This window comes from Nyctereutes procyonoides, unplaced genomic scaffold (assembly GCF_905146905.1).
Source record: "Nyctereutes procyonoides isolate TBG_1078 unplaced genomic scaffold, NYPRO_anot_genome, whole genome shotgun sequence".
Classification (NCBI taxonomy): domain Eukaryota; kingdom Metazoa; phylum Chordata; class Mammalia; order Carnivora; family Canidae; genus Nyctereutes; species Nyctereutes procyonoides.
This window is the reverse complement of record NW_026575120.1, coordinates 32,882,903-32,908,290: the sequence shown is the minus strand read 5'-3', so window position 1 is coordinate 32,908,290 and position 25,388 is coordinate 32,882,903. Positions and strand designations below refer to the sequence as shown.

The window sequence follows — 25,388 nt, the reverse complement described above, 5'->3', positions numbered from 1 at the left end:
TAGGTCTGTCTGGGCTCTCTATTCCATTGGTCTTTCTAATGTCTTGCTGTCTTAACTATTACAACTAACACATGTTTTGTGGTCTGGTAGGGAAAGTCCTATTCCCATTTCATTCTTCAAAATTTCCCTACTATCCTTGTCCCTTCATTTCCATATGAATTTAACCATCACTTTTTTTTTTTAAGATTTTATTAGAGAATGGGGGAGGAGGAGGGGCAAAGGGAAAGGGAGAAGCAGACTCCTCACTGACCAAGGAGCCCAATGAGGGACTTGATCCTAGGACTCTGAGATCATGACTGAGCTGAAGGCAGATGCTTAACCAACTGAGCCACCCAGGCGCCTCTAACAGTCACTCTTACAAACAAAACAAGCACTGGCTCAGAATCACACAGCAGTTAGCAACTGTCTTCAAAACAAAAAGCCCTGATGTGTATTTGCCGGGCCTGGGATAAATTTATATTTACTTGAGGAAAAGCTGACATCCTTACAGTATTCAGTAGTTTCATGCATGAACACAGCATAACTATATTTATCTTGTACTCTTTTCATTAAAGGTTTCTTTTGTTGGAATAGTGAAATATTTTACAGGTTTTGTTGCTATTAATAATTTTATTAATTTTATTTTCCAATTACCTGTTTTTGGTTTCTAGGATGAAACCTGACTTTGGCCTATTGAGTTTGTTATCTAGTAGTCCTTTTACGGTTTTATTTAGGGGTGTGTCTGTGGCTCAGTTGGTTAGGCATTTGCCTACAGCTCAGTCCTGATCTCTAGGTCCTGGGATCAAGCCCTGCATCTGGCTCGCTGCTCAGCCAGGAGCCTGCTTCTCCCTCTCCCTTTGCCCCTCCCCTTCTCAAATAAATATTTTTAAAAATAAAATACTTTGAGAGAGAGAGAGCACAAGCAGCAAGGAGGGGCAACAAAACAGGAAGACTTCCTGCTGAGCAGGAGTTCCCCACTTGGAGCATGAACTGAGTTGTATCACATGCTCTTTTTGCATCTATTAAAATACTCATGTGGTTTTTTTGTTCATTCATCTGCTAATGTGAAAAGTTACATTAACAGGTTTTTTTTAAATACCTTATTTTGTGAGATTTTATTTATTTCCTCATGAGAGGCACACAGAGAGAGGCTGAGACACAGGCAGAGGGAGAAGCAGGCTCCCTCCTGGGAGCCCGATGTGGGACTCGATCCTAGGACCCCGGGATCACGCCCTGAGCCGAAGACGCTCAACCACTAAGCCACCCAGGTGCCCCCATTAACAGATTTTTAATGTTAAACTATCCTTACATTTCTGAGATGAGCTTTATTTGATCATATTTGTTTGTTAGGCTTTTATGCTTTTCAATACTGGATTGTTGGTAAATACCACGGTTAGTGTTTTTGCCTCTGTTTGGAAGTGAGAAATGGCATATAATTTCTCTCTCTTACAGAATCCTTATCTAATTTGAACATCGAGGTCACCCCAGTCTCATAAAATATGTTGGATATTCTTACCCTCTCCTTCTGTGTTCTGGAACAGCTTGTTAAAGGTGGATATTAACTATTCTTCATCTCTGTTCTTAAGTCAAGAATGACACTCCAGTGATCACTGACACCAGCTTCTGATGGCACACAAAGTTGTGTTGCTGAAAGTTTATACACAGAACCTTCTGTATTTAACGCAGACCCTCTACTTCTACATCTCCCACTGGTCCTCAGAGCCTCCTTTTGCTCACACAGTTTGGTAGTAGGGAGGTTGGAAAAAGCCAAGAAGGACCAAGAGAAAGAACTGCAAGCTCACTTCAGGGGCCAAGGAGCTTGTTCCTATTTTCTCTGAGTGGCAGAAATCCAGATGAGCCTCCCAGTGCTCCTCCTCTGTGAGCCAGAACCTATAGAATTCACACATAGTTACAGATCTTTTTTGTTTGCCCACTTAACCCTGGCAGGCCAGAAATCAGTTCTGAAAGAAACAGTAATTAACATTCTTCTTAGTTAACCTAGACATTCTTCATTATTCAGTTTGGTGAAAACCAGTAGGCTCAGCATTTCTGAATTTGTTTATCCTTTATTCATAGCAGGGAAGAGCTGTACCTTTTGCCTACTTGAAAAAGAGTCCCTAGAGTGCTGTAAATCTCCCGAGTGGATTTAATCTAAAGGTATAATTGGGAGAGGGAACAAAAAAATACTTGTACAAAGAGTTTAGTCACTACAGTGTTTCTAACAGGGACCTACTAGAAGCAATTTGAATGTTCATCAGCAGGAGATTTGTTAGATAAATTGATGTGTGTGCATAAAATGGAACACCGTGTAGCTATTAAAAAGGGCATGGTAGACCAATGTGGCTTGACAGGCAAAGATTTCTTATATTGGGTTAAAAGAACTTCCTGTGCTATCCAGTATCACCATGTGTCTTTCTGTCCATCGGTTGCTTTTTTGTTCTCTGTCACTTAATCTATGCCAGGATGTTACCCTAGAAGGGTACAGCTCTCTCCTAGGTATTTTTAAGTGGTCCCTTCAAAGGACAAAAGTAAACTAACTTCAATAACTAAACATTTAAACTAGTGCCTTCATTTTTCTCTGGGTAAATTTCTAGGTATCAGGCAAAGGCACTCCAAATATTATTCTTTAAGTATATCCAAAAAGTGGGTATCACTCTTTTTACTAAAATTTAAAGCTCTCCAAGGATTTTACTTGTGAAACTTTAGAGTCGGAGTCTTTTGAATCCATTCCTCATGTTCATTTTATTTGCTTTGCCTTTTCCTCCCCACCTTCCAGCAGCATCCCACATCCTTCAAAGGGAAACCATATCTCTGGGGTGCCCCCAAGGATGTGTGCATGTAAAGCTGGAGTGAAATCACACCCTCGTTTCAGTGATCTGGAAGTGAGCATCACAGACTGTCCTTACGAGTACAGCCTTGTCGGTACTGTCACCCCTGTCCTCCCAAGCCTCGAGCCAGAGCTCACATATTGACCACCATCAGGAATTGTGAATGAGTGGGTAAAGGTAGAGAGGTGGGAAATCCAGTTCTTGAATGAGACAATATTGAATTTATCTCATTTTCCAAATGCCAGGATCCAAAACCCCCTTTGACTACTAGAAAGGCTGGAGCAAAAATTCTGAGTGCCCTCCCACCTCCCAAAATGTGGAGATTCCTGTTTGCCATATCCTTGTAGACTGTAGCCTTCCACGATGGTTTTTGCCCTCTCCTAGCCAGTCCAGTCATAACACCTGAATCCCTTTAAACATTTCCCGAAGGACAAACATTTGGCTGGAACTTCTTAAACTGTCCAAATTACAAAACTTCAATGCTTCTCATTCAAAACCTCCTCTGGTAACATTTTCAGCAACCAGTCTGTCCAACCATTCTGTCTTGCTGTCTGCTTCTGTCTTGCATGCTGCTTGAACTGTTACTGAATAAAGACTTTTCCATGCTACTTTTATGCATTTACCACAAGTCCCTGGTCCTCAAAAGAGCCATCATTTCTGTGTATCCTCTCCATAAAGAGAGGCAGTATGCTAGCTGAGAGCATGGGCTCTAGAATTTGATTGCCTACAAGTCAGAGGCCAGTCCCACCACTTACCAGCTATAGGACTTTTGAATTTATCCAAAAGGAAGTTATTTTTGAATTTAATTTTTCTTTCAAAATAATACATATACCTAATTTTTAAAGTTACATGAGTCCACAAATTTACTAGAAAATAGTAGCTCTTGCTCTATCCCATTCCCACTTCCCAATCCCCCAAAATAACTTTTTAACTGTTTTTGTTTTGTTATTTAACTCCCAAGTTTCTAAATAACATGCTGACACTAATTTTTACTACTATTTCCATTTTGGGTATCAGTTGTCTTCCTGCTGTGGAAGATGAAGACTTAGCCACCCCATCCTCACAGTACCCACCTAGTCATGCACTCTGTCTCTCACTCTCTCTTCCTTTCTCCCATTCCTCCCATGGAAGTTTCTTATTCAACCATTTTGCATTATTTACATAATTATTATTGTTATTATATAATATTATTCTCAGCTGAGCCTCATAATATATTAGGATTCTGTTCCTTTCCTATGCAACTTGTTTTTTCTGGAGTTAATGGTGGTTTCATTTTTTCATTGGGTTAAGACTCTTAAGACCTTCCTTGTCCATGGTGGTCTGAAATTTCATGACTATATGCTTCCTCATGGGTCTTTTTTCACACATTGTCTTGGACACTGCCCTTTTAGTCTAGAAGTTTTTCTTTACCTTTAATTTTTTCCCTTCTACTTTCTCTGTTTCTCCTCCTTTTTTTCAATATGGAATGCTTCATGAATTTGTGTGTCATCCTTTTGCAGGGGCCATGCTTATTTTCTCCGTATTGTTCCAATTTTAGTATATGTGCTGCCCAAGCCAGCACTTTCTGTTTCCTCTATGTGATAATTAATTGGGTGTTGGTACTTCTGAATTAATCTAATGATTTTCATCTTTTTTCCCATTTCTCTCTCTGTTCTATCTGCTGTTCTTTCCAAGACATTTTCTCAACTTTTTTTAAAATACCTTCTATGGAGGGATGCCTGGGTGACTCTGTGGTTGAGCATCTGCATTTGGCTCACATCGTAATCCCAGGGTCCTGAGATCAAGTCCCACATCAGGCTCCCCGCAAGGAGCCTCCTTCTCCCTCTGCCTATGTCTCTGCCTCTCTCTATCTCTCATGAATAAATAAGATCTTTAAAAAAATTTTAATTTACAAAAATTAAAACCTTCTATGGAATTAACTTGTTATAGTTCTCATTTCTAAGAATTCTTTCTTATTCTCTGAATATAGATATGGAGATATATATATTCCTGTATATGATGTTTCATCTGTATGTATACACACACACACTTTTTTTTTTTTGACTCTGTGAGGACAGTGTAAGTTTTTGGAAAAAAAATTTTAAGATTTTTTATTTATTTATTCATGAGAGACAGAGAGAGAGAGAGGCAGAGACACAGGCAGAGGGAGAAGCAAGCCCCATGCCGGGAGCCCAATGTGGGACTTGATCCAAGGTCTCCAGGAACACGCCCTGGGCTGAAGGCAGTGCTAAACCACTGAGCCACCGGGGCTGCCCAGTTTTTGGAAATTTTCTTCTGATTTCTACACTGTTTTTGTTTTCTCTGAGTTTCTTTTTTTGTTTTAGACTCTTCCATGTTAGAAGCTACCTTTAATATATGGTTATCCTTGGCTATTCATTCATTTCTAAGACTGAAGCACAAAAAACTAATTTGAAAGCTACAGGAGGGAAAGGACTATTGAATGAGGGCTTCTCTCTAGTCTGACAAGGAATGAGCCCCATATTTTCTTTTTTTTTTTTTTTTTTTTTTTTTTAGATTTTTTCTATTTATTCATGAGATACACACAGGGAGGGGCAGAGGAACAGGCAGGGGGAGAAGCAGGCTCCCTGTAGAGAGCCCGACCCCAGGACCACAACCTGTGCCAAAGGCAGATGCTCAACTGCTGAGCCACCTGGGTGCCCCGAGCCCAGCATTTTCATTGGCAAATTTCCTGATCCTCCAACGTACCTGTAGTTTTTTCTCTTGGACTCTCAGTTTTCCTAGAGAGAATCCTCCACCCACTAGGGTCTGCAAACTGAGGAGTAAAGGAATGTCATGGTTTAATGTGCAGACTTGCCTGTAGATTTCCTAGTCTTCTAACTCAGTAATTGCCCTTCTGTTTTCCAGCTTCCAGGATTTTGTTAACTGTTATTGTCTTTGTCCTTATGGATCTCTGTATTGTTTTATTCCTTTGCTATCATTTCAGTTGCTACAAAGAGCAATAAATATTTAATTTACTATATTTCTGGGAAGGTTATTTAGCCTCTCTGCAGTTCAGTTTACCCATCTAACAAATGGGGAGAAATAACAGCCCTTACCTCACAGAACTGGTGTTAAGATGAAGTCAGAGGGCAGCCCAGGTGGCTCAGCGGTTTAGTGCCACCTTCAGCCCAGGGTGTGATCCTGGAGTCCCTGGATCAAGTCCCACATCGGGCTCCCTGCATGGAGCCTGCTTCTCCCTCTGCCTGTGTCTCTGCCTCTCTCTCTGTGTCTCTCATGAATAAATAAATAGAATCTAAAAAAAAAGATGAAGTCAGAAACTTGGGGTACCTGTGTGGCTCCATTGGTTGAGCGTCCGACTCTTGATTTTGGCTCAGGTCATGATCTCAGGGTATGGGATTGAGCCCCGCGTCAGGCTCCCTGCTTAGCAGGGAGCCTGCTTCTCCCTCTCCCTCTGCCTCTCCCCTGCTTGTGCTTCCCCCCCCCCTCAAATGAATAAATAGAATCTTTAAAAAAATGTATTGGCTCTAATCTTATCTAAAGTAGTAATAAATTATAAGTCTACATAAGTGTGTACAAGTAATTACACAAGTGTGGAGTATCATCTCACCTGAGTCGAACCTGTCATTCACTGAGAGGGTCAAAAATTAAAACAGCCTTTACACTTCTCTCTCTCTGAGGTAAAATGTTATCCATTTTAGGGAAGTAGAGGGAAAAAATGATGTCCTTGGCTTAATATCAAGATTTATTTTTTAAAAGTATAACAATCAGAACACATGCTTTTCATGAAAGCTGAAGTGAGTCTCAAACTCAAAGTCAATATAAATCTTATGCCAATGAAATTGTCACTCATTTAACTTTTTGAGCGCATAAACTGTTTTAATCAGTTATTTTTCTGCTGTATCTGAATTCAGTAAACTTGAAATATAGTTAACTGTAATTAATTGCCTTGGTCGAATTGCTTCTTTCATTTTATCAACAAACATTTATTAATTAAGCACTTACTATATAAACTGGTCCCTGAGCTTTTTGCCAGTATCAAAACACACCAATATGCAAACAGGGGAAAAAAAAAAAAAACAGGCAATGTGAAAAAGGTATAAGAGATCTCACGGGGTCTCATCTGCCCCCTGAGAGGGCTGGACCAGGTGAACCCGCCACTCAGATCTAAAATGTCGTTGTATCATTTTATACACATCACTGTTTGTTAAGCTCTGACTCAAGTTTGTGATTCATTTCCAGAAGTGCTTGTTAGTACATATGAGCCAAAACACACGTATTAAAGATGCAGTTTGTGGAGCACTATATTAAATAAATTATCCAAGGTTAGTGATACCCAGCCCAATACAAAGAACAAGTAACTGGATCTTTAAATTCTTGACCTGCCCAAGAAGTATTTTACCACAGTGGTATTCCTTTAAGTGTCCAAGTTTGGACAGCTGTGTTCAGTCTGAATCATCGAATAACCAGAGGCAAGCAGAAAAGGGACTGAAGATATAGAAAGCTTGGTACCCCAAACACCCTCCTGCCCCCAGTGACTCTATTCAAGGAAAAAAATCAGTAAAGTTCATTTTAGAGTTCTTAGAAAAAGCTTAACATTTATGAAGAATCAATCTGACTTTCTAACAACATCTCATTTTTGCTTTGATGGATCAAGGTAATTCTCCATTAAGCTTAGGGTCCCAGCTAAGAATTTTACTTGATCCTTGCTCTCTGATGTGGGCAAGTATCTGGTGATCTCAGAATTATGTTACTTTATTTTTTTAAACTTTTATTTATTTATTTGACAGAGAGAGTACAAGCAGAGGGAGAGGGAGAAGCAGGCTCCCCTGTGAGCAAGGTGCCCAATGTAGGGCTTGATCTGAGGACCCTGGGATCATGACCTGAGCTGAAGGCAGACGCTTAACTGACTGAGCCACCCAGGCACTCCAGAATTATGTTACTTTAGATTCAGATCACACAGGTTGGAGGTCTAGATTCTAATTAATAAAAAGGCAAAATATAAATAAAGGATATTAGATGGAAAATTTCTTGAGGGCAAAAAGTTACCTTTGTGTGGCCCAATAAGTGAACTTTTGGAAACTTTGAGTATTGTTCTTAAAGCAAATTTATAAACAAATCATTCTTCCACACAAATAAGTCCCTTCCATACGACTCTTTGCTCATGTACTACTTTTTATCTTCTATGTAGGTAGGTCACAGATGTTAATTTTATCTCCCTGTAACTTAATTTTTGCGACCAGGTCTCCATTTTCACACTCATTACAGGGTCTACCACAACCCTGGGCACACAATAAGGACTTGACTCAGGCAGACAGATTATGTGATTAACATACATATTGATAGCACACATCCTCTGCTCTACAGCAGGCCTGGCCAAGTGGGACCCAGCAAATCCTGCTTCCCCCGGCATGGCAGCAGTTGACCGGAGTGGCCACCCACACATCCGTGCAGCACGCAACTGTGATTCCCGAGACCATGGCAGGCACCCAGCAGTTGGCTGACTGGAGGTAAGCAGCAAAGTAGGTATGTCTGGGATGGGAGGCATGTCCGCTGCTCATCCAGAGAGCTGCTGGGCTAGCCTGTACTGTGAATTCTGTGGTTTATTGAGAACTTTTTAAATTAAAAAGATTATGTGGAATATGACTGCAGTGTATGGGAGTTAATTTTTAAATAAATGTACCAGGATATTAAGAAAATCGGCATCATTACTTTATGGTCAGTTGCCATTTTCAACCATAAATTCAGTTACATCGTTTGATCACCAGTGTAATTCACAGACTTGCCTCTGGATGATTTTTGGTTTGTGTCTCAGAATTAAATTCCACTCCCAAAAAACAAAGATGCGTCAGCAGTTAAAGACTGCAGACGGGAGTTCCTGAGGCTCCTAAGCAATTCTAGAAGGTGTTCTCAGTGTTTTGAGACATGGGCACACTGGAGTTGTATCTGACCTGTCAGGGGAAAGCTTGACAGAATGGGGCTTACTTGGAAGGGTAAACTGTCGCCATGTTTGCTGCATGTGTCTCTTTGGTGAATAGTCATATCTGAGAGCTCAAAGTCCTTTTTCCACAGACCCCAGAGGCCTGCGGCTGACAGCTACCAGTACACCACACCCCCTGTATCTGTTTCCAGCACCCCACCGTCCTACTCCCTGACTTTCTCACCAACACCGTGCTCTGTTGTTTCTATGGCCACTTTGCACTTTCCTTGTACTCTCCACCATACCATTCCAGCACCATCACCAGCTTCCCATGACCCTCCAGGCTCTCTCCATACAAACATCAGGGCATGCCCTCATCTTTTGACAGTCTCCATACCCAACCACGGAGCCTCCCTGAAGTTCTTTTTTTGTCTAGAAGGCTATTGTGAATGAAGAGCTCTCTGTAAAAACGAAGGGGGGGGGGGTGGAGAGAGAAGCCTTCCCAGTCAGGCCTCAAATGCAGCTCCCTCTAGTCCTCCATTTAATCTCCTGACTGGTAGGAACAGGAGAGGACACAGGCTCTCTCCTGCAGCACCACTCACTTCCCAGTGACAACACCCACCACGTCCACCCCCACTCATTGGAAGCTCTTTCAAAGAAGGTAAAACTGGGTTCAATTCTGGCTCTGCATGACCTGGGTCAAGTTGCTTAACCTTTATGAATCTCAGTATCTCCCTCAGTAAAGTGGGGAGAATCCTATCTCACAGAATTGCTGGGAGGTTTAAATAAAGATAGAATACAAATCACGTGACCTGTATCTCACCTGTATCATACTGGCACCTGGTACATGACCGGCAATAAATCATCAGTTCTCTTCCCTTCCCCCACTCACATGGGCTCATGCTGGGTGAGACTGCCTTTCCTCCCCAGCTCACTAGGAACAGCAACCAAGTGGATACCTATCCGACCACTGTTTTTCTCACCCCCTTTTCTCCTAAAAGACCACACATACATCCTATGCTACTTTTTCCCCTTGTCTTTCAGCATTTATATAGCTCACTTAATTCCAGCAAAACTCACCTACTCACACAGATTTTCCTATTCCTCCTCCCTCCTCAGCTCTTACCTGGTTACCACAGGAGAAACGCTTAAAGCCGACTTTCTTTGCAGTCTCTTCTCCATTTCATGCGTGGGCCAAAGAACATCCATAATCATGGCTAATAAACAAAAGAGAAGTACTGATGCTAGACTTACATCAAAAGAATGCCATGTCTGGAGAAGAAACAGCAACTGCAAAGCAGCTGTAACAACAGTTCCTAAATGCTAATGTCCAAAAGACACTATCAAAATCTTGACAAAAGTGGCTACCTACTTTTTTTTTTCCTATTCATCTTTCCCTCAACTTGCAATGATGAATTTCATAATATTTTCTAAATGCAAAGAAATTCTCCTTTAACTTTTTAATTTTATTATGTGCTCAGTGGGCTCTCACGGCCAAGTCTCTGAATTAATCGATGATCACTTTTAATATTTCTGTGGGAAAACAAGCCTTTGAGCTCCACCACAACCCAGATCCTAAAACTTGGAAAGAGAACCCACTTTGAGGATAATGGCTGCCAGTAGGACTTCTATCACCATGCATCTGACTCTTTATTAATTTTGACTTAGTACCAAATTCTATACACGTCTAGTCAACCTTCAGGTTAATCTGTCCATTCAGCAAGCATGTAATTAACTGATCAGCTGCTACATGCCTGAGCCTCGTGCGAGCACGAGAATTCAAAAGAATGTCAACATTTCCAAACAGCAGAAACATTACAACGCCTAGATTTCAAGGGTTTGTTGTTTTTTGTTGTAAACATAAGCTATGAATTTCTCACTTATAAAATGGCATTGCCACAGACACCCTACGTCACAGAGCGCAAGAACCCATTAAAGGCACTTGTAGGTTTAAAATAAAATGCACAGGTCACCTGTTTGGGGACCTTGAAAGGTAGAGGGAGGAGTATTTGTCTCCTCTCCCCAGAACGTAAGCTGAACTCGCAGCTGGCATTCTTCCCCGTTGCAGTGCCCTCCTCCTCACTCACCGACTGTGCTCCTGCGAACTCCTTCAGAGCAGCCCCTAAACCACCTGACGAGCTCACCTCTTCAACCCCGTGAGCTCGTGAGGACCGGCTTTTTTTTTTTTTATGGCCTTTAATTGGGGAGGGGGGGACTTTCATCTTTAAAAAAAGCCGCATATGCTTCAAACCAATAAAAGAGCCTTGTTTTCCCGCCTCCCACTCAGGAACACGCACGCTCACGGCAGCCATTACAATCCCATCATGCAGCAGCCCGCGCTGTTGACTGGTCATGTGACCCTCCCCGCCGCCCAGCCCTTGAATGTGGGCGTGGCCCACGTGATGCGGCAGCAGCCAACCAGCACCACCTCCTCCCGGAAGAGCAAGCAGCACCAGTCCTCTGCCAGGTGGGTGGTGAGCGGCGGCCTCCTCTGGGGCGCGAAGCCCCGGCGCTCCGCTCGGGAGCCTCCGCATGGCCGCTGCGTCCCAGGCGCGAGACAGGCAGCGGCCCGCGGAATGTGCCCGGCCGCCGCCGACGGGCTGGGGCTCGAAGGAGGCCCTCACCTCGCTCCGCTGCTCTGCCCTGCCGCACCCCCCGGGAGGGCCGGGACTGCGGGCTCAGCGCCTGGCTCTGAAGCCGTTCCTGCCTTTTCTTTTCTTTCTTTTTTCTTTTCTTTTTTTAAGATTTTTATTTATTTATTCATGAGAGAGAGAGAGAGGCAGAGACACAGGCAGAGGGAGAAGCAGGCTCCATGCAGGGAGCCCGACGTGGGACTCGATCCCGGGTCTCCAGGATCACACCCTGGGTCGAAGGTGGCGCTAAACCGCTGGGCCACTGGGGCTGCCGTTCGTGTCCTTTCACTTCTGAAAGAAAAAAAAAAAAAAACAGACTCGCCTCTGAAGTTGCACTTTGGAAATCATAATAATGTTCTTTTTTAAAACGGGAGAGAAATAGGCTTTCTTTGAAATCGAAGGTCAGAAATATGACTCATTTAGCTGCTTCTTCAAGTAGACGCGATAATTGCGGTTAATCCAAGACATTACCTCCGGAATAATCTCTCTGGTTCCATTTCAATCCAGTCTCATCACAATGAACTCTTAAAAATCAAAACCGAGGGACGCCTTGGGGGGCTCAGCAGGTGAGCGTCTGCCTTCGGCCCAGGGCGTGATCCCCGGGGTCCCGGGATCGAGTCCCGCATCGGGCTCCCCACAGGGACCCTGCTTCTCCCTCTGCCTGTGTCTCTGCCTCTCTCTCTGTGTCTTTCATGAATAAATAAATAAAATCTTTTTTTAAAAAATCAAGAAAAAGGCCACATACTGCATGAGCCCATTTATATGGCATTTTGGAAAAGGCAAGACTAGATCAGGAGTTGCCAGGGACTACGGGGGTGGGGGGGAAACAGTGGAAGGAAAGGAGCATCAGGGATCTCTCAGGATGATGACAAAGTTCTCTGGCTACAAGTACATTTGTCAAAACTCATCAAACATTTCCAAAGGGCTACTTTTATTATGTGTGAATTATACCTCATAAGCTTGATTATTACAAAAAACAGAGAGCTCCAAATTAAAAAAAAAAAAAAATGCGATCAAGATTGTGTAGCTGCAGAATTGCTCCTCTGTTTTTCTCCAGAGTCACTGACCTGAAAGCACTTAATTGCTTATTTGGAATAGGTTAATCAAGGTAAAAAAAAAGTCCAGGATATAAACTGTCTAGTGATTTTTGGTTTCCTACTTCCTCATCCAACCTGGTGCCAGAAACAAGGCTTGCCCTTTTTTTTTTTTTTTTTAATTCTCTTTTGAAGATTAACCCAAGAGTTGACTTCCTTTGAGTTGTCATTCTTCTTCAAGATTCTTTATTTGGGTGTTTCTGACAACTCAGGGAAATTCATCTCAGATCTGTGGCAGCCCTGTGACAACACACCCATGTCATTATTAGATTGGGTGGCGACAGAGGCCACCATCTTAACCCTTTGCTCTGTCCTGGCCAACTGTGTGGGTGATTACACAATACCAGTCTGACCCTGGGCTGAGCTTCAGCATCCTCATGGCTCACTTTGTCAAGTAGGGGCAGTAAGAACGCTTAGCCTCCCAACCTGTTGACAAGTCTCTCCCTCTTGCCTGCTTACCACCCCCCCACCCCACCCCAGCTGGCTTTATGAAGGCTTATTGCCAGTGCATTTCAAGATCAATATAATTATACGGAAAGTTTTGTTTGCCTATTTTTAAGACCAATGCCTGAAGGAAAACAGAAGGCTCTCCCTTGTTGGGTGGTGCACCCAGGCACACTTTGCTTTAACAACAGCAAGTGGAGATACTTTAACTGCTGAAGTGGTGAAAACATCATCTCAAAGTTGCAACATAGTAACAATAATAAATTTATAGGTTTATGCTAAGTGCAAACAGTGGAACAATCTTATCAGTAAAACTTATTGTGGGGTGCCTCGGTGGCCCAGTCATGTGGGGCATCTGCCTTGGGCTCGGGTGGTTGTCCTGAGGTCCTGAGATCGAGCCCCACATTGGGCTCCCTGCTCAATGGGGAGCCTGCTCCTTCCTTTCACTTGTGCTCTCTCTCGTTCTTTCTCTCTCTTAAATGAATAAATAAAATCTTAAGAAAAAAATCTTGCCAGCCCCCAGAAAGGCACAAGCAACATATCTGACACCAGCTAGATAGAGAATTAAATAAAGCTACAGAATTATTCTCATCTTCCTGCTTTCCTTTTAGCTAGAAAGTGCTAGAATCTCCAAGGACACATAAGAGTCTTAAAAGTTTTGTTGGGCTCTCACGGTACAGATACAACCAAGGTCAGCAAGAGTTGGTGGGGAGGGGGAAAGGTAGGTATTTTTTTCCCTTAAGTTACCAGAAACTACGTTTACTAATTTGATAAGGGGTCTCGAGTCAATCAAAATCAAGATTAAAAGTTCCCTGTTTACGCCTTTTCCTCTTGCATTTTGCCCACTTTTTCCGTTACAGTTCAGACAGACTGGTAAACTTCCTATGAGGCTCAGATGTCAAAGACATGAGTGTTGTTTCATAAGTGGCAGAACAACCATCAGCAAGGAAACCAAAGCTTTATGTGGCAAATAACACTTCCTTCTTTCAAGTCCCTTCAAAACAAGACCCATGTACTTTTGGAGAATGACAGGACAGAGCTCAGGAAGTCAGACCTTGACCCTGAGATGGGGGGGGGGGGCAACCCTGAGACCCTGTGCACTGCACCTGCTCCCACAGCCCAATCCTGGATACACGCCCCCTCTCTCTCTCCCAAGACCCCTGGCTGCTCCCTTTCTCCTGCTGGGAATAGGCACATGGCACTAGACCGGAGGCCAGGGGAAGCCAGGTTGCTGTCGCCATCTGTGTAGCAAGTAGCTGAAAGAAAGAGCTCAAGAGGCAGCCATTTCTGCAGTTACAGAAAACATCTGAATGTTCTGAACTTCTAACTTTTTTTAAGATTTTATTTATTTGAGAGTGCAAGAGAGAAAGCACACAAGCAGGTGGAGGGGCAAAGGGAGAGGGAGAAGCAGACTCCCCCCCCCACCCCGCCCCCCTGAGCAGAGAGCCCAAAGCAGGGCTGCATCCCAGTTCCCCAGGATCATGACCTGAGCCAAAGGCAGACACTGAACCTACCAAGCCCCCCCACCAGGCACCCCCTGAACTTCTAACTTTTTAATGGAGATTTGGCAAAGCTGGTGTTTCTAGACAGTTGGGCTCCTTGGGAGGAGGTGCGGGGCCTCCACGAGCGTGTGTGCCTGTGTCATTACAGAAACGTCTCCACCTGTGAGGTGTCCTCCTCACAGGCCATCAGCTCCCCTCAGCGGTCCAAGCGCGTCAAGGAGAACACGCCTCCCCGCTGCGCCCTGGTGCACAGCAGCCCGGCCTGCAGCTCCTCCGTCACGTGCGGGTGGGGCGACGGGGCCTCCAGCACCACCAGGGAGCGGCAGCGGCAGACGATTGTCATTCCTGACACCCCCAGCCCCACGGTCAGTGTCATCACCATCAGCAGCGACACGGATGAGGAGGAGGAACAGAAGCATGCCCCCACCAGGTGAGGCCGTGCCACCTTGAGACTGCAGGAAGGGGCAGGACAGGGGGGCGTGCTGTGTGCCGCTGGCTCACACACACAGTGCTCCATGGATCTGGACACGACAATCTCTCTCCCTCTCTCCTGGCCTCTACTTTTTGGTTTTGCCATGTCCTAGAGTCCTAGAGTGATTTCAAGAGAATGTCAGACCGATTTTCTGTAATTGTTCAATGCCAAAATAATTTTGAATCACTTTGGTTTTGAAAAACACTTATAGTCTCTATACATTTGGGGGACTTGAGACCAGTTGTATGCAGTGCCAATGTATCTCAACCCCTGTAAGCTTAAAAATCTCTGCCGTGGGCTGTTGAATTTTTTCCCAGTTGGTCAGGATATTTCTCTAGCATTGCCTTGGCTCTCAGAATTCGAAATAATTGTCTAATTAATCAGAAATTTCTCTGTGTCTGATTAACCCAATCTTTCAAACTGCCAGTTGGCTCTTCACTCAGAGAGCATTACTGTTTATTCCAAAGTAGCAAGAACTCATTTTACGCTGTATATGCTTCCTGGGAAGAAGAAAGGAATATTTATTGTATTTGCAAGACTATAAACCCTGGCACCAAAGCCTGTTGTCCTGCATTTCCCAGCCAGACCTGAATAGAGTGCGGTTTGTACTTGGGCTGCCTGATGAGCCCCTGGACCATGTCCTTCTGGAACAGTCAGTCCCCTGGCCTTCTGCACCCTGAGGGGCCCTTGTAGATCCCAAAGCCTCAGAACCCCATCTCCAGCCTGCTGGCCTCTCCGACTGGGACCAAGAGTCAGGGAAGGTGGGGGAGGCCCACCACTGCTGAGCCCAGCGCTAGCGGCCTGCACACAGACCACGACTAGGCATAGCTTTACCATTCACAATTAGGCCTCAATGATTAATTCCTGATTGGATACAATGTCACTAATTAGTAATCACAAATCTTCTTGATTAAATAATAAATTCTCACACTTGAAATCATTACTCAGTGTACAGATAGGCTAATTAAAACACTTTCCCTATAGCTATTCCTGCCTGGGCTATCCCCTCCCCATCTTTATAATGAACTCAGTATTTTGCTTATTTTCAATGAGAGAACTAGTATATTCTCATTCCAGTGTCCCTTGTCCTTGTTTGATGTCTCAGCCCTGGTCCTCAGTGCATCTCAGAAGAGGATGTTTTAGAGCCCTTCTGGTCCTGCCATCATTCATGCCAGAGGGGCCATGGCACTGGGGACACCAGACACAGTTCCTCACTCCCCACCTACCTGTGCTGGGACTGGCATCTCCGTTTCCTTTTTTTGATAACAACCCCAAGTTGAGTGAATACTCCGTCCTCACCATCACGCCATGCTCCCCAGCCCAGGAATATTGTGGGCTCGGGTGGTCCCATTCCAAAGAGAAAGGCTTCTCTAAGCCCAGAGCAGCCGGTCCACATGTTTGTAGCACTAGCCATAAAACAGGCCGGGCAGCCCCAGACAGCCCTTTGCTACAGCTGGGGAAAAGAAAAAGCAATTTAAAAATCTGACAATCAACTAGATCGGCCCTAGCATTTTTTAAGTATGAGATTTGAATTGACACAGAACCTCAACATATGTGCTCAGAAGAGAACTGAATACTGTGTCTGAGGAAGAAGAAAGAGGATGAGAGAGTGATCTCTCCACCAGGCACACGGCTGCCAGGGCCGAACACACACTGTTTCTGCGGCCATCCCCACAGCCCCAGAGAGAAACCAAACTGAAATTCTCAGCAGCAGGGGAGGGCAGGGAGCAAGTCAAGGGGCAGGTGCACATTGAGGAACCACCACCACGGGCTGCTGAGGACCAAGCTTCATAAGATGAAAAATGCAGAGGCCCACCGGAGATGTTACACCAAACAGGAGAACTGTAAATTGAAGCCAGAGAGTAATCCTGAAGGGCTCCAGCTGTCTGGTTGTGACAGGAAACTCACAGAAAGAGATGGTCATGTTTTCTGGAGAGATCGAATGACTGTTGCCTTAAAAAAATGTTTTAAGATCCAAGAAGACAGGAAAGCGTATTTGAGTCTGAGCAGGATAAAACAGAACCCCGTAGCTGTTTTATTTGTAGAGAAACCACTGTATAATGTGATCATGTTATCGTGACTACATTTTGGAGAGAAAAACGGGGAGGAAATATAATTACTTGTTCTTAAAAATCAGAATTATCATAAAATTCAACACAGTAAATATTTACTGGACCTGCGAGTGTGAGATAGGATGCTAGGAACGCAAGTGTTACATAAATAAGGTAGACAGTCTCCGTCCTCGGGAGCTTTGCAGGGTAGTAAGTGAGATACGACACATACAAATCATCACCCAAAATGGAATATCAGCCCCGTAATAACTAGCAGAGTACTGTGGATTTTCAAAGGGAAGGTAGCTTAAGGAAAGAGAAGGGAAGAAGCGATTTTCTAAGGTCAAAGGGCCAAAGGGTGTGGATAAGTAAGCAAGGGGGTGAAACTGCCGATTCCAGTGAGGCAGGTGGTGGAGCTGGAGCCTCAGAGGTAGGCTGGTAGGACCAGGAGCACAGATGGGCAGCTGATCAAAGTGAGAGTGGGAGGCAAGGCTGACAGGGATTCCAGAATAGAAAGAGGATCTGAGGGTCTCCCCTTCAGTGCAGGTGGTCAGCTTCAGGAGATACTGAGGAGCTCACAGGAAAGCATCCATCCTGGGAAAACAAGGATGTACCCCCAAGTGCAGCCTATCGGGGAGCCGCTGGACCTCCATCCAGCTGGAAGCTTTTCTAGCCTGTCAGTGTTCCCATTTGAACAAGCAAGACTTCCCTGCTTGTCCCAAACCTGATTTCTCCTGCACTGTGACCATCTTGATTCTGATCTGCTGTGTTCCCAACCTCATTTCCTATTTGCTGTTCACCTCAGGACTAGCACCCTGACTCTGTCGAAAATGCTGTTTGCCCTAACATGACGCAGCCTCAGCACAGCAAGTCAAGAGTGAAGGGGCCGATGACACTACAGGGATAGTGATCGTGGCATCACATAGCAGTGCCTGCACGCCAATGTCTTTTAGAGCCAGCGTGAGATAAATTATGGCATCCTCACAATGTTAGACCTGACTGAGGGTGTCACTAAATCTCTGGGACCAGATGACAGTGCCTAGAATTTTTAGACAAATGCCAAAGCAAAATTATTTCTCCTGACCCCCAATACTTGGCACTTTTAGTTGCCAGAGCAGAAGGATAGTCAGCAGTTCCTACTTACGAGGAAGACCCCAAAGCAAGAGAGGCCAGGCTGAGAGAGAGCAGATGAAAGGGGACCCCTCCCCTTTAGAACACTAAGTGTTCTCATTTGCACTGTCCCATGCATCATTTGATGGGATGTACAAGGCAAGTGGTTCCACTCCCATTTGATAGGTGAGGAAGCTAAGACCCAGGAAAGGTGAGTGACTCGCCGTAATTGATGAAGGTTCTAAATAGGAGAATCGGGAATCCGCTCCCATGCTGTTGAAAACACAGCAGTCTCGATTATTAGCAAAAACAACTGATTTCTCTTCAGTCATTAATTCGACAGATGTAAACTGTGGCCTGCCCCCTCCTCCAACCACCTCCATGTTCCCCCACGGTCACGCCCACTGTGTGCAGGGCACCAGGCCAAGGCTGTGGGGAATCCACAGTATGTTCATGAGTCCTGACTAGGTGCCATGCGTTGGTCAGAGTGCCGAAGCTCTAGCAGCAAGAAGGGCAGAGGTCAGCTCTTCTGATTCTTCGAGAAAGTAATTTAAAATGAGGAGGCCAACACAGCCCAGCAACCTGCTTTTTCTCAGTGAGTTGCTGTTGGAATAGGGGACCCTGTGGTTATGGTTAGAAAATTGTTCTAAAGATAGAAAACCCAAACTGGTATTTTCTGGGTCCCCCAGGATGAAGTAGTAGAACCAGTCTGATTTTAAATATTTATAAATGATTTTGATGAGAGGAGCATCCGACTGTCTATATGTGCTGAATAAGCCATCTTCTCTCCCTTGAAATCTCTGTGGACAAAGTTTATTGGTGCATGTCTTATTCAGACCCTCTGCTAACCTTGTCTTGGTCTGAAACTGTCCTTTCAAGGCCGTACCACACAACCTCCGGTCATGAGGGTAATTTTTAAAGTGTGTTGCTAAAGTGGCTCACTTCAGCCAATCAACTAGAAACTATTTCGTCCAGTCTCCTTATTCGCTCATTTGTTCATTCATTTAATTACCTGGATATTTCTGGTAGCCAGGTTTTCTTTTCCTGTGGTCATCGGGGCACTGTTCCTTTCAGCATCACTTTGTGTGTGTGAGCAGCGGCTCCAGAGTACGACAACCAATGTTACCAAGACAAAAACTTGAAGAAAGTTGATGCATTAACATCCCCCAGTATTTTGAAGAGGGATCATTCTTAAAATGGTTTTATAAAAACTAGTTGACCCAAAATGTTGTTCTTTATACTAAATTGAACATCTAGAGCAATTACTCTATTTAAAAGGCACAGTCGGGAAACTGATAAGCTGCTCCACAAAAGACTTTGGCCTGGAAAACTAACATCTGCTTAACAGAAAGCAACACACACACTCATTTATTATTACACAGGCAGAGTCAACTCAAAGCGGACCCCGTGTCCATGGTCACCTGCAACCCACTGCATCACTCCTTTCCTCCTCCTCCTGCTTCATAAGCTGGAGTGAAGAAACAGGAACCCAACACACAGTATCATTTGAAGGGCTTTGTCATTTTGCAGTGTTGACTTGTCAGATATCCCGAGGTTGAAGGAGAGAGTTCAATCATCTGACTCCTCTCAGGAGATAGGAGGATGCTTTGTCAAAGTGGACTTCACCGCATCCTCTTCACCTCCTCTTGTTCCTTCAAAACACCCCTGCGGGTTGAGTAGTGTGATTAAGGGCTGCATTTTACGAAAGGGCTGCATTTTGAAGAAGCAACACCACACCTGACTATCCCCAGCAGCCTGTCCTGACACTTCAGCACATTACAGAGCCCTCACTGACACGTCGCAACTTCCCTAGGGCAGGGGGAGGAGGCGGAGGGCAAATGGCTAGCTACCACAGGTCAGAGCCATGGTCAGTGGCCAGATCACTGAAGGAAGTGGAAGGACATTGAATACCTACTCCTGCTGTGTGTAGGGGACTGCGCCCATGGCTCCTTCCACTCCTTGCTTCTGATTTCTCTAGAAGATGGTCATGTGCGATAATCTTCCCAGTGATATGTACGTGTGTGCACGTGCATTGAGAGAGGCATACACATAGATATCAATGTGTGGATAATATAACTTGAATGTATGCACCAAATTTAAATTGTAGATTTTTTTTGTTCTCCCTAATGACTCTAAATTGAGAGCTGTGTGATACATGGGAAGGAGCACATTGGCCTGGAGACATTGGCTTCTGGCCCTTCTGCTCACAAAGTTAAGTGCACTCAGCCACGTATCTTTAATTGGGTGGAGGGGGATGGGAACAGGACAGCAAGCCATACACATCCCCTTGAAGGTGGCCGGGTCAGCAGCTCTCATCTCCATCAGCTGAGATAGCTGCCCCTGCGAACAGCCCCGTGCCCCATGCTTAGAAAAGACCACTGTCATCGGGACCAGAGGAGGAGCACAGTTGATTTACATTTTCAGTGCTTGTGAGTAGGAGGGGGGAGGATAAAAGATAAAGTATGGCATAGTGACTAAGTGAGTGCAAGCCCAGGTTAATTTAACAGCAAAAAACCTAATAACCTGACTATAAAGTGGGCTAAGGACCTAAATAGATATTTCTTAAAAGAAGACTCTAAGTGGCCAACAGCTATATGAAAAAATGCTCAGCATCACTAATGATCGGAGAAACACAAATCAAAACCACAATATCCCCTTACACCTGTCAGAATGGCTGTTAGCAAAAGAACAAAAGAAGGTGTGGATGAGAATACAGGGAGGTTCAAGTCCTTGCACAATCTTGGAAATGGAATGCAAACTGGTGCAGCTACTCTGGGAAACAGTATGGAGTTTCCTCAGAAAAATTAAATATAGAGCTACCATTGATCCAGCAATTCACTTCTGAGAATTTATCCAAAAGAGCAAAATCAGGACCTCGAGGCGATAACTATACATCCATGTTCATCACAGCATTATTCACAATATGCCAAGATGCGGAAACAACCTACGTGTCCATCAAATGAGTGCACAGACAAATGGGTAAAGAAAATGCAGCATGTACACACGGTGGAATTCTAGTCAGCCTTAAAAAAAAGAGGGAAATTCTGCAATATGCAAAAAAAAAAAAAAAAAAAAAAAAAAAAAACCTCTTAACAAGAGGCTTCTAAAATAGTCAAGTTCATAGAATCAAGCAGTGGGATCTCCCTTGCCATCCACTTGAATTAGGCAACACTTAGACCCTAGTCAACAGCACTGTATTGTATGCTGAAAATTTTGTTAAGAGGGTAGATCTCCAGTTAAGTACTCATGCAGTCAGTATATTACAACACTCTTTACAGTCTTGCAGAGGGGAGCAGGGGGACAGTGCAGAGCCCTTCGACCAGTAGTCGTACATCCAACAAATGTTACCTGCGGTTATTAATCAGTGTTTGCAGTAAGAGAAGAGTGGTGTTTCTCATTCACAGCATTGACTGGAAATCAGGGCAGTGAAGTAAGTCATGTAAAGTTTATTGGTGGAGATGAGTTTTGACCCTGGTCTCGAAGGTTGGAGCTGACTGAGACTGACAACTAGAAATCAGTGACACGTTCCAGGTAGGGCCCCACAGGGCAGGAGTCACAGGCTTGTGTCTGCTCCTCCGGCAGGGCTTCCTCCACTGGGGCTGATTTCTCTATTTCCAAGCTCCTTATTTCTTTCCATCATTTTAAAATGATGAAAATCAGCTATCGCCATGACAACACAAAGCAATTTGTGAACTCTGGAAGCTTTGTTCTTTATTCAGAAGTGATGTTCTGGCCGAGGACACTTGAGGAAATATTTCTCATTCTGCTCCTCTCTCTCAGTTCCATTAACCAATTATTAATGAGATTGATAAACTATCAATAATAATTAGACACTGTAGTGGAATGAATCCCAGTAGAATCAGTACATATGAGCCTAAAGAACCCATAGCGGTAATGTCAAATGTATGCTCATTTTCAAAGTGACTCATTTAACAGCTTCCCATTTGTTCTCGAATCTGCATAGTATATTCGGGTAGAGCACAGAGATGTTTTTAACAGCAGAAGAGATTAAAAACAGAGCTATCAGATTAATTCACCTTTTCCAAGCCTGTCACGGGCAAATCCAAAGAGGTAGGTAAATTAGCCCTGGACTGTGTTATACCTATTTGCTCATTAGGTATAATGAGCTCTGAAAACAAAGGAATGGAACCCATGAGCTGTTTTATAGAGATTTTATCCCACACTCGTTGATAGATATTAAGATACTGACATGCAGGATCCTCAGCCTCTGTAGAAAGGCTCACTACCTGTTGGGTTTCCAGCAGGAGATAGCCCTAAATTCTTACAGGTCATCCAGACTAAACTATCAATTCTTGAAAGATTCTTGCCAACAAGCCATCCTTTGGTGACAAGAAGCTCACTGGTTCATGAAGCGGCCCCATTGTGTGTTTAAATTCTTACTCCTACTGAGCTGAAGCTTCTCCACAATTTCCAAATTTGAATTTTATTACAGCTTGGCTATGTGTCTGTGTGTCTGTTTAATTTGCTCATTTTCAAAACAACTTGGAACACAAGGAAGATCTGGCCAGCAGGAATTGGCCAGGTCTGGGTCTACATGTAAGGCACACTTACTATAGACATCTATTTCCTCTCCAAATTAGGAGTAAACCAAATCTTATTTTAAATGTCTTTAATAGTGAGTCTTTAGGGAACCCTCACAGTGGATCCTTTCATGCCACTCTTCCCCAATAGATGTCAGAGCAGGTTGGAAGTGGAGGGACGTTTAGGGTCACACTAATATCTAGGCCACTGGCCAGGGTCACACCAGTGAATGGACAGTAGAGCCAGGATCAGAACACCAGCTCCCAGGACTGGGGTTGGAAGCCAGCCTCTGTTCTTCATGTGGGGTCCACCACCCACAGACTGTGCGCCTGCAGCAGAACACACCTGTGTTTGGTAAGATGACCTGCTAAGCCACTGTGTATGTGGGTTAATTATGCAGACTGGCTATGACTATGATGGAAGCCGAGAGTGAAGGACAGGCATCACATCTCCCTGCAGCTCCTACAGAACTGGACACCGTACAGAGTTACAGCCTCCGGGGCCTTTTCCCCAGGTCCTGGGACCACTTTGATGGTGTATGCATGGAGGGAGAAGGGGCCCTCGGTAGCATCTTATTTTTTTTTTAATTTTTATTTATTTATGATAGTCACACACACAGAGAGAGAGAGAGAGAGGCAGAGACATAGGCAGAGGGAGAAGCAGGCTCCATGCACTGGGAGCCCGATGTGGGATTCGATCCCGGGTCTCCAGGATCGCGCCCTGGGCCAAAGGCAGGCGCCAAACCGCTGCACCACCCAGGGATCCCCCTCGGTAGCATCTTAGTACGCAGCAGACCATACACAGAGAGGTCGGTTCTGTCATCCGGCCCCATCCCCCCAGAAAGCAGCCCCACGTCCTCCTGCCACAGCTTTCCACATCCTCTTGCTTCTCTTGGACTCCTCCTCCCTACTTTCCAGGTTCAGGGACTTTCTCCTTGTGCCCCATGTCCTAGTTCTTATGCCAGATCTCCATGCCCCCCACCCACTTCCACCCCCCACAAATCCCATCTGCTTTTCTGATTCTCAAGTATACGTTTCAGTGACATGAAATACGCTCACAGCACATACAACCATCACCACTTATTTCCAGAAGTTTGTCATCACTCCAAACAGGGACTCTGTACCCATTAAGTAATCACCCCATGCCCCACCCTCCCCAGCTCCTGGTAACCTTGAATCTACCTTCTCTAGGAGGTTGGTTATTCTAGATACCTTTTGTAAGTGGAATCACACAGTGTTTGTCCTTTTTGTGTCTGGCTTCTTTCACTTAGCGCATTTTCAAGGTATATCCATGCTGTAGCACATATCAGAACTCTATTCGTTTTTATGGCTAAAATTCCATTGTGTGGATAGACCACGTTTTGCTTACGCATTTGTCTGTTGATGGACACCTAGGTTAATTCCACCTTTACACTCTTATGCATGATGTAGCTGTGAACACTGGCATACAAGGATCTGATTGGGTCCTTGCTTTCCCCTCCTCTGCATGAATACCTCCAGTGGCATTGCTGGGTCATATGGTAATTATGTGGCTTTTTGAGAAACAAGCATATGGGGATTTTTTTGCATTCCAACTGTTATAAGTGGGAAGCATAGGTCTTTACTAATTAAAATGTATCTGTTTTATCGAAGTTAATATGAAGAGCTGTAAATATATGCAGTCACTTCATTCCTCATCTGCCTTTGAGTTCCTAGCAATTGTCACCGGTACAACTCATTTGACAGTTAATCACAGAAGGCTTTGTGACATCCATTATTCTCTTTAACCGATTATTTTAAAGCTTTTACTATTTAACTTGTCATGTTTTTATACAGTCCCCCACTGAAATTTTAATCACCTCCAGGGCAGAGGCATGTATTATATAGCTCTTTGTACAGGAATCCCCCATGGCACCTACCACAGATCTCCAAGATATCTAACTAATGAGTTTTCATTTCTTTCATATCAATCTTCTGGTTTATTCATAGACTAAAAACTTCTCCATCCAATCCATGCCTTGATAGAATCCCCTTTGCCTGGATCTATTTTTGCAATCCTGTTTTCACATGTTAAATGAGGTAGCACAACCAGTAACAGTGATAATAGCCACAAACTTTCATATGTACACTATTCAGAGCACTTCCCTGTATGTTCTCACTTCTCAAAATAAGCCTATATACGTAGGTAGTGTCATTATCCACGTTTGATCGATGAGACAGACAATCACTCAGAGGTTGCATAGCTAGCTGCCCAAGGCCATACAACCAGCAACTGCGAAGTAGTTGCTGCAGGGCCTGTGTTCTGACCCACGGACACAGTTAGGGAGGGACTCTTCTACCTTGAACCAGGAAGGACAAAATGTGCAGCCACTGGAAGAATATTTCAGCCCAGATGTCAGTAGTGCCAGGCTTCAGGGAGCAGGGGCTCAGACCTTCTGTGGGTTCACCCCCCAGCCCCTCTAGCCTTTAGCAGCCTGGATGACCTTCCACTTACCTTCTGCCCGGTTGCCTGGGGCTCTCGAGTTTGCCCACTTCTCTGCTGCCCTTAGGGTGGCAGAGATCTATCTTGGAAAGAGTCTGGCCTGGGACTGGCCACGTGACCTTGGGCAAGACACCTGGAGGTGGGAGTGGTGGTTCCATTAGGCCCTCCATAAATAGCAGCTGCTTCTCTTAGCAAATTATTTGGAAACTGACCCTGTCTTACCTAGGCAATCAATATTTCTTAAAAATAGATGATCAATATATAAAAATAGATGTAGATCTTTTTTTAAAACCCTCACAATAAGCAACAAATTCCATATCCATCATCCCACCCACCTGCCCTGGAGGCAGCCAGAATGGGTTCCCAAAGTAGCCACACCAACATAAATATCTCAT

General features: G+C 44.4%; 1 protein-coding gene and 1 non-coding gene across 8 annotated transcripts in view; one reads left to right on the top strand and one right to left on the bottom strand.

The window, feature by feature from the left end:
* HIPK2 (homeodomain interacting protein kinase 2) overlaps positions 1-25,388 on the top strand; it is a 191,902-nt gene that overhangs the window by 143,178 nt on the left and 23,336 nt on the right. For all 7 annotated transcript variants that reach the window (XM_055335250.1, XM_055335246.1, XM_055335249.1 and 4 more), the window contains exons 10-12: positions 8,133-8,275; positions 10,973-11,152; positions 14,507-14,788. In XM_055335250.1, the coding sequence (XP_055191225.1) occupies positions 8,133-8,275; positions 10,973-11,152; positions 14,507-14,788 (605 nt within the window). The remainder of the gene's footprint in view (positions 1-8,132; positions 8,276-10,972; positions 11,153-14,506; positions 14,789-25,388) is intronic.
* Positions 4,262-4,368, bottom strand: LOC129516236 (U6 spliceosomal RNA). The gene has a single exon (XR_008665718.1). It is a non-coding gene; the product is annotated as a U6 spliceosomal RNA (small nuclear RNA).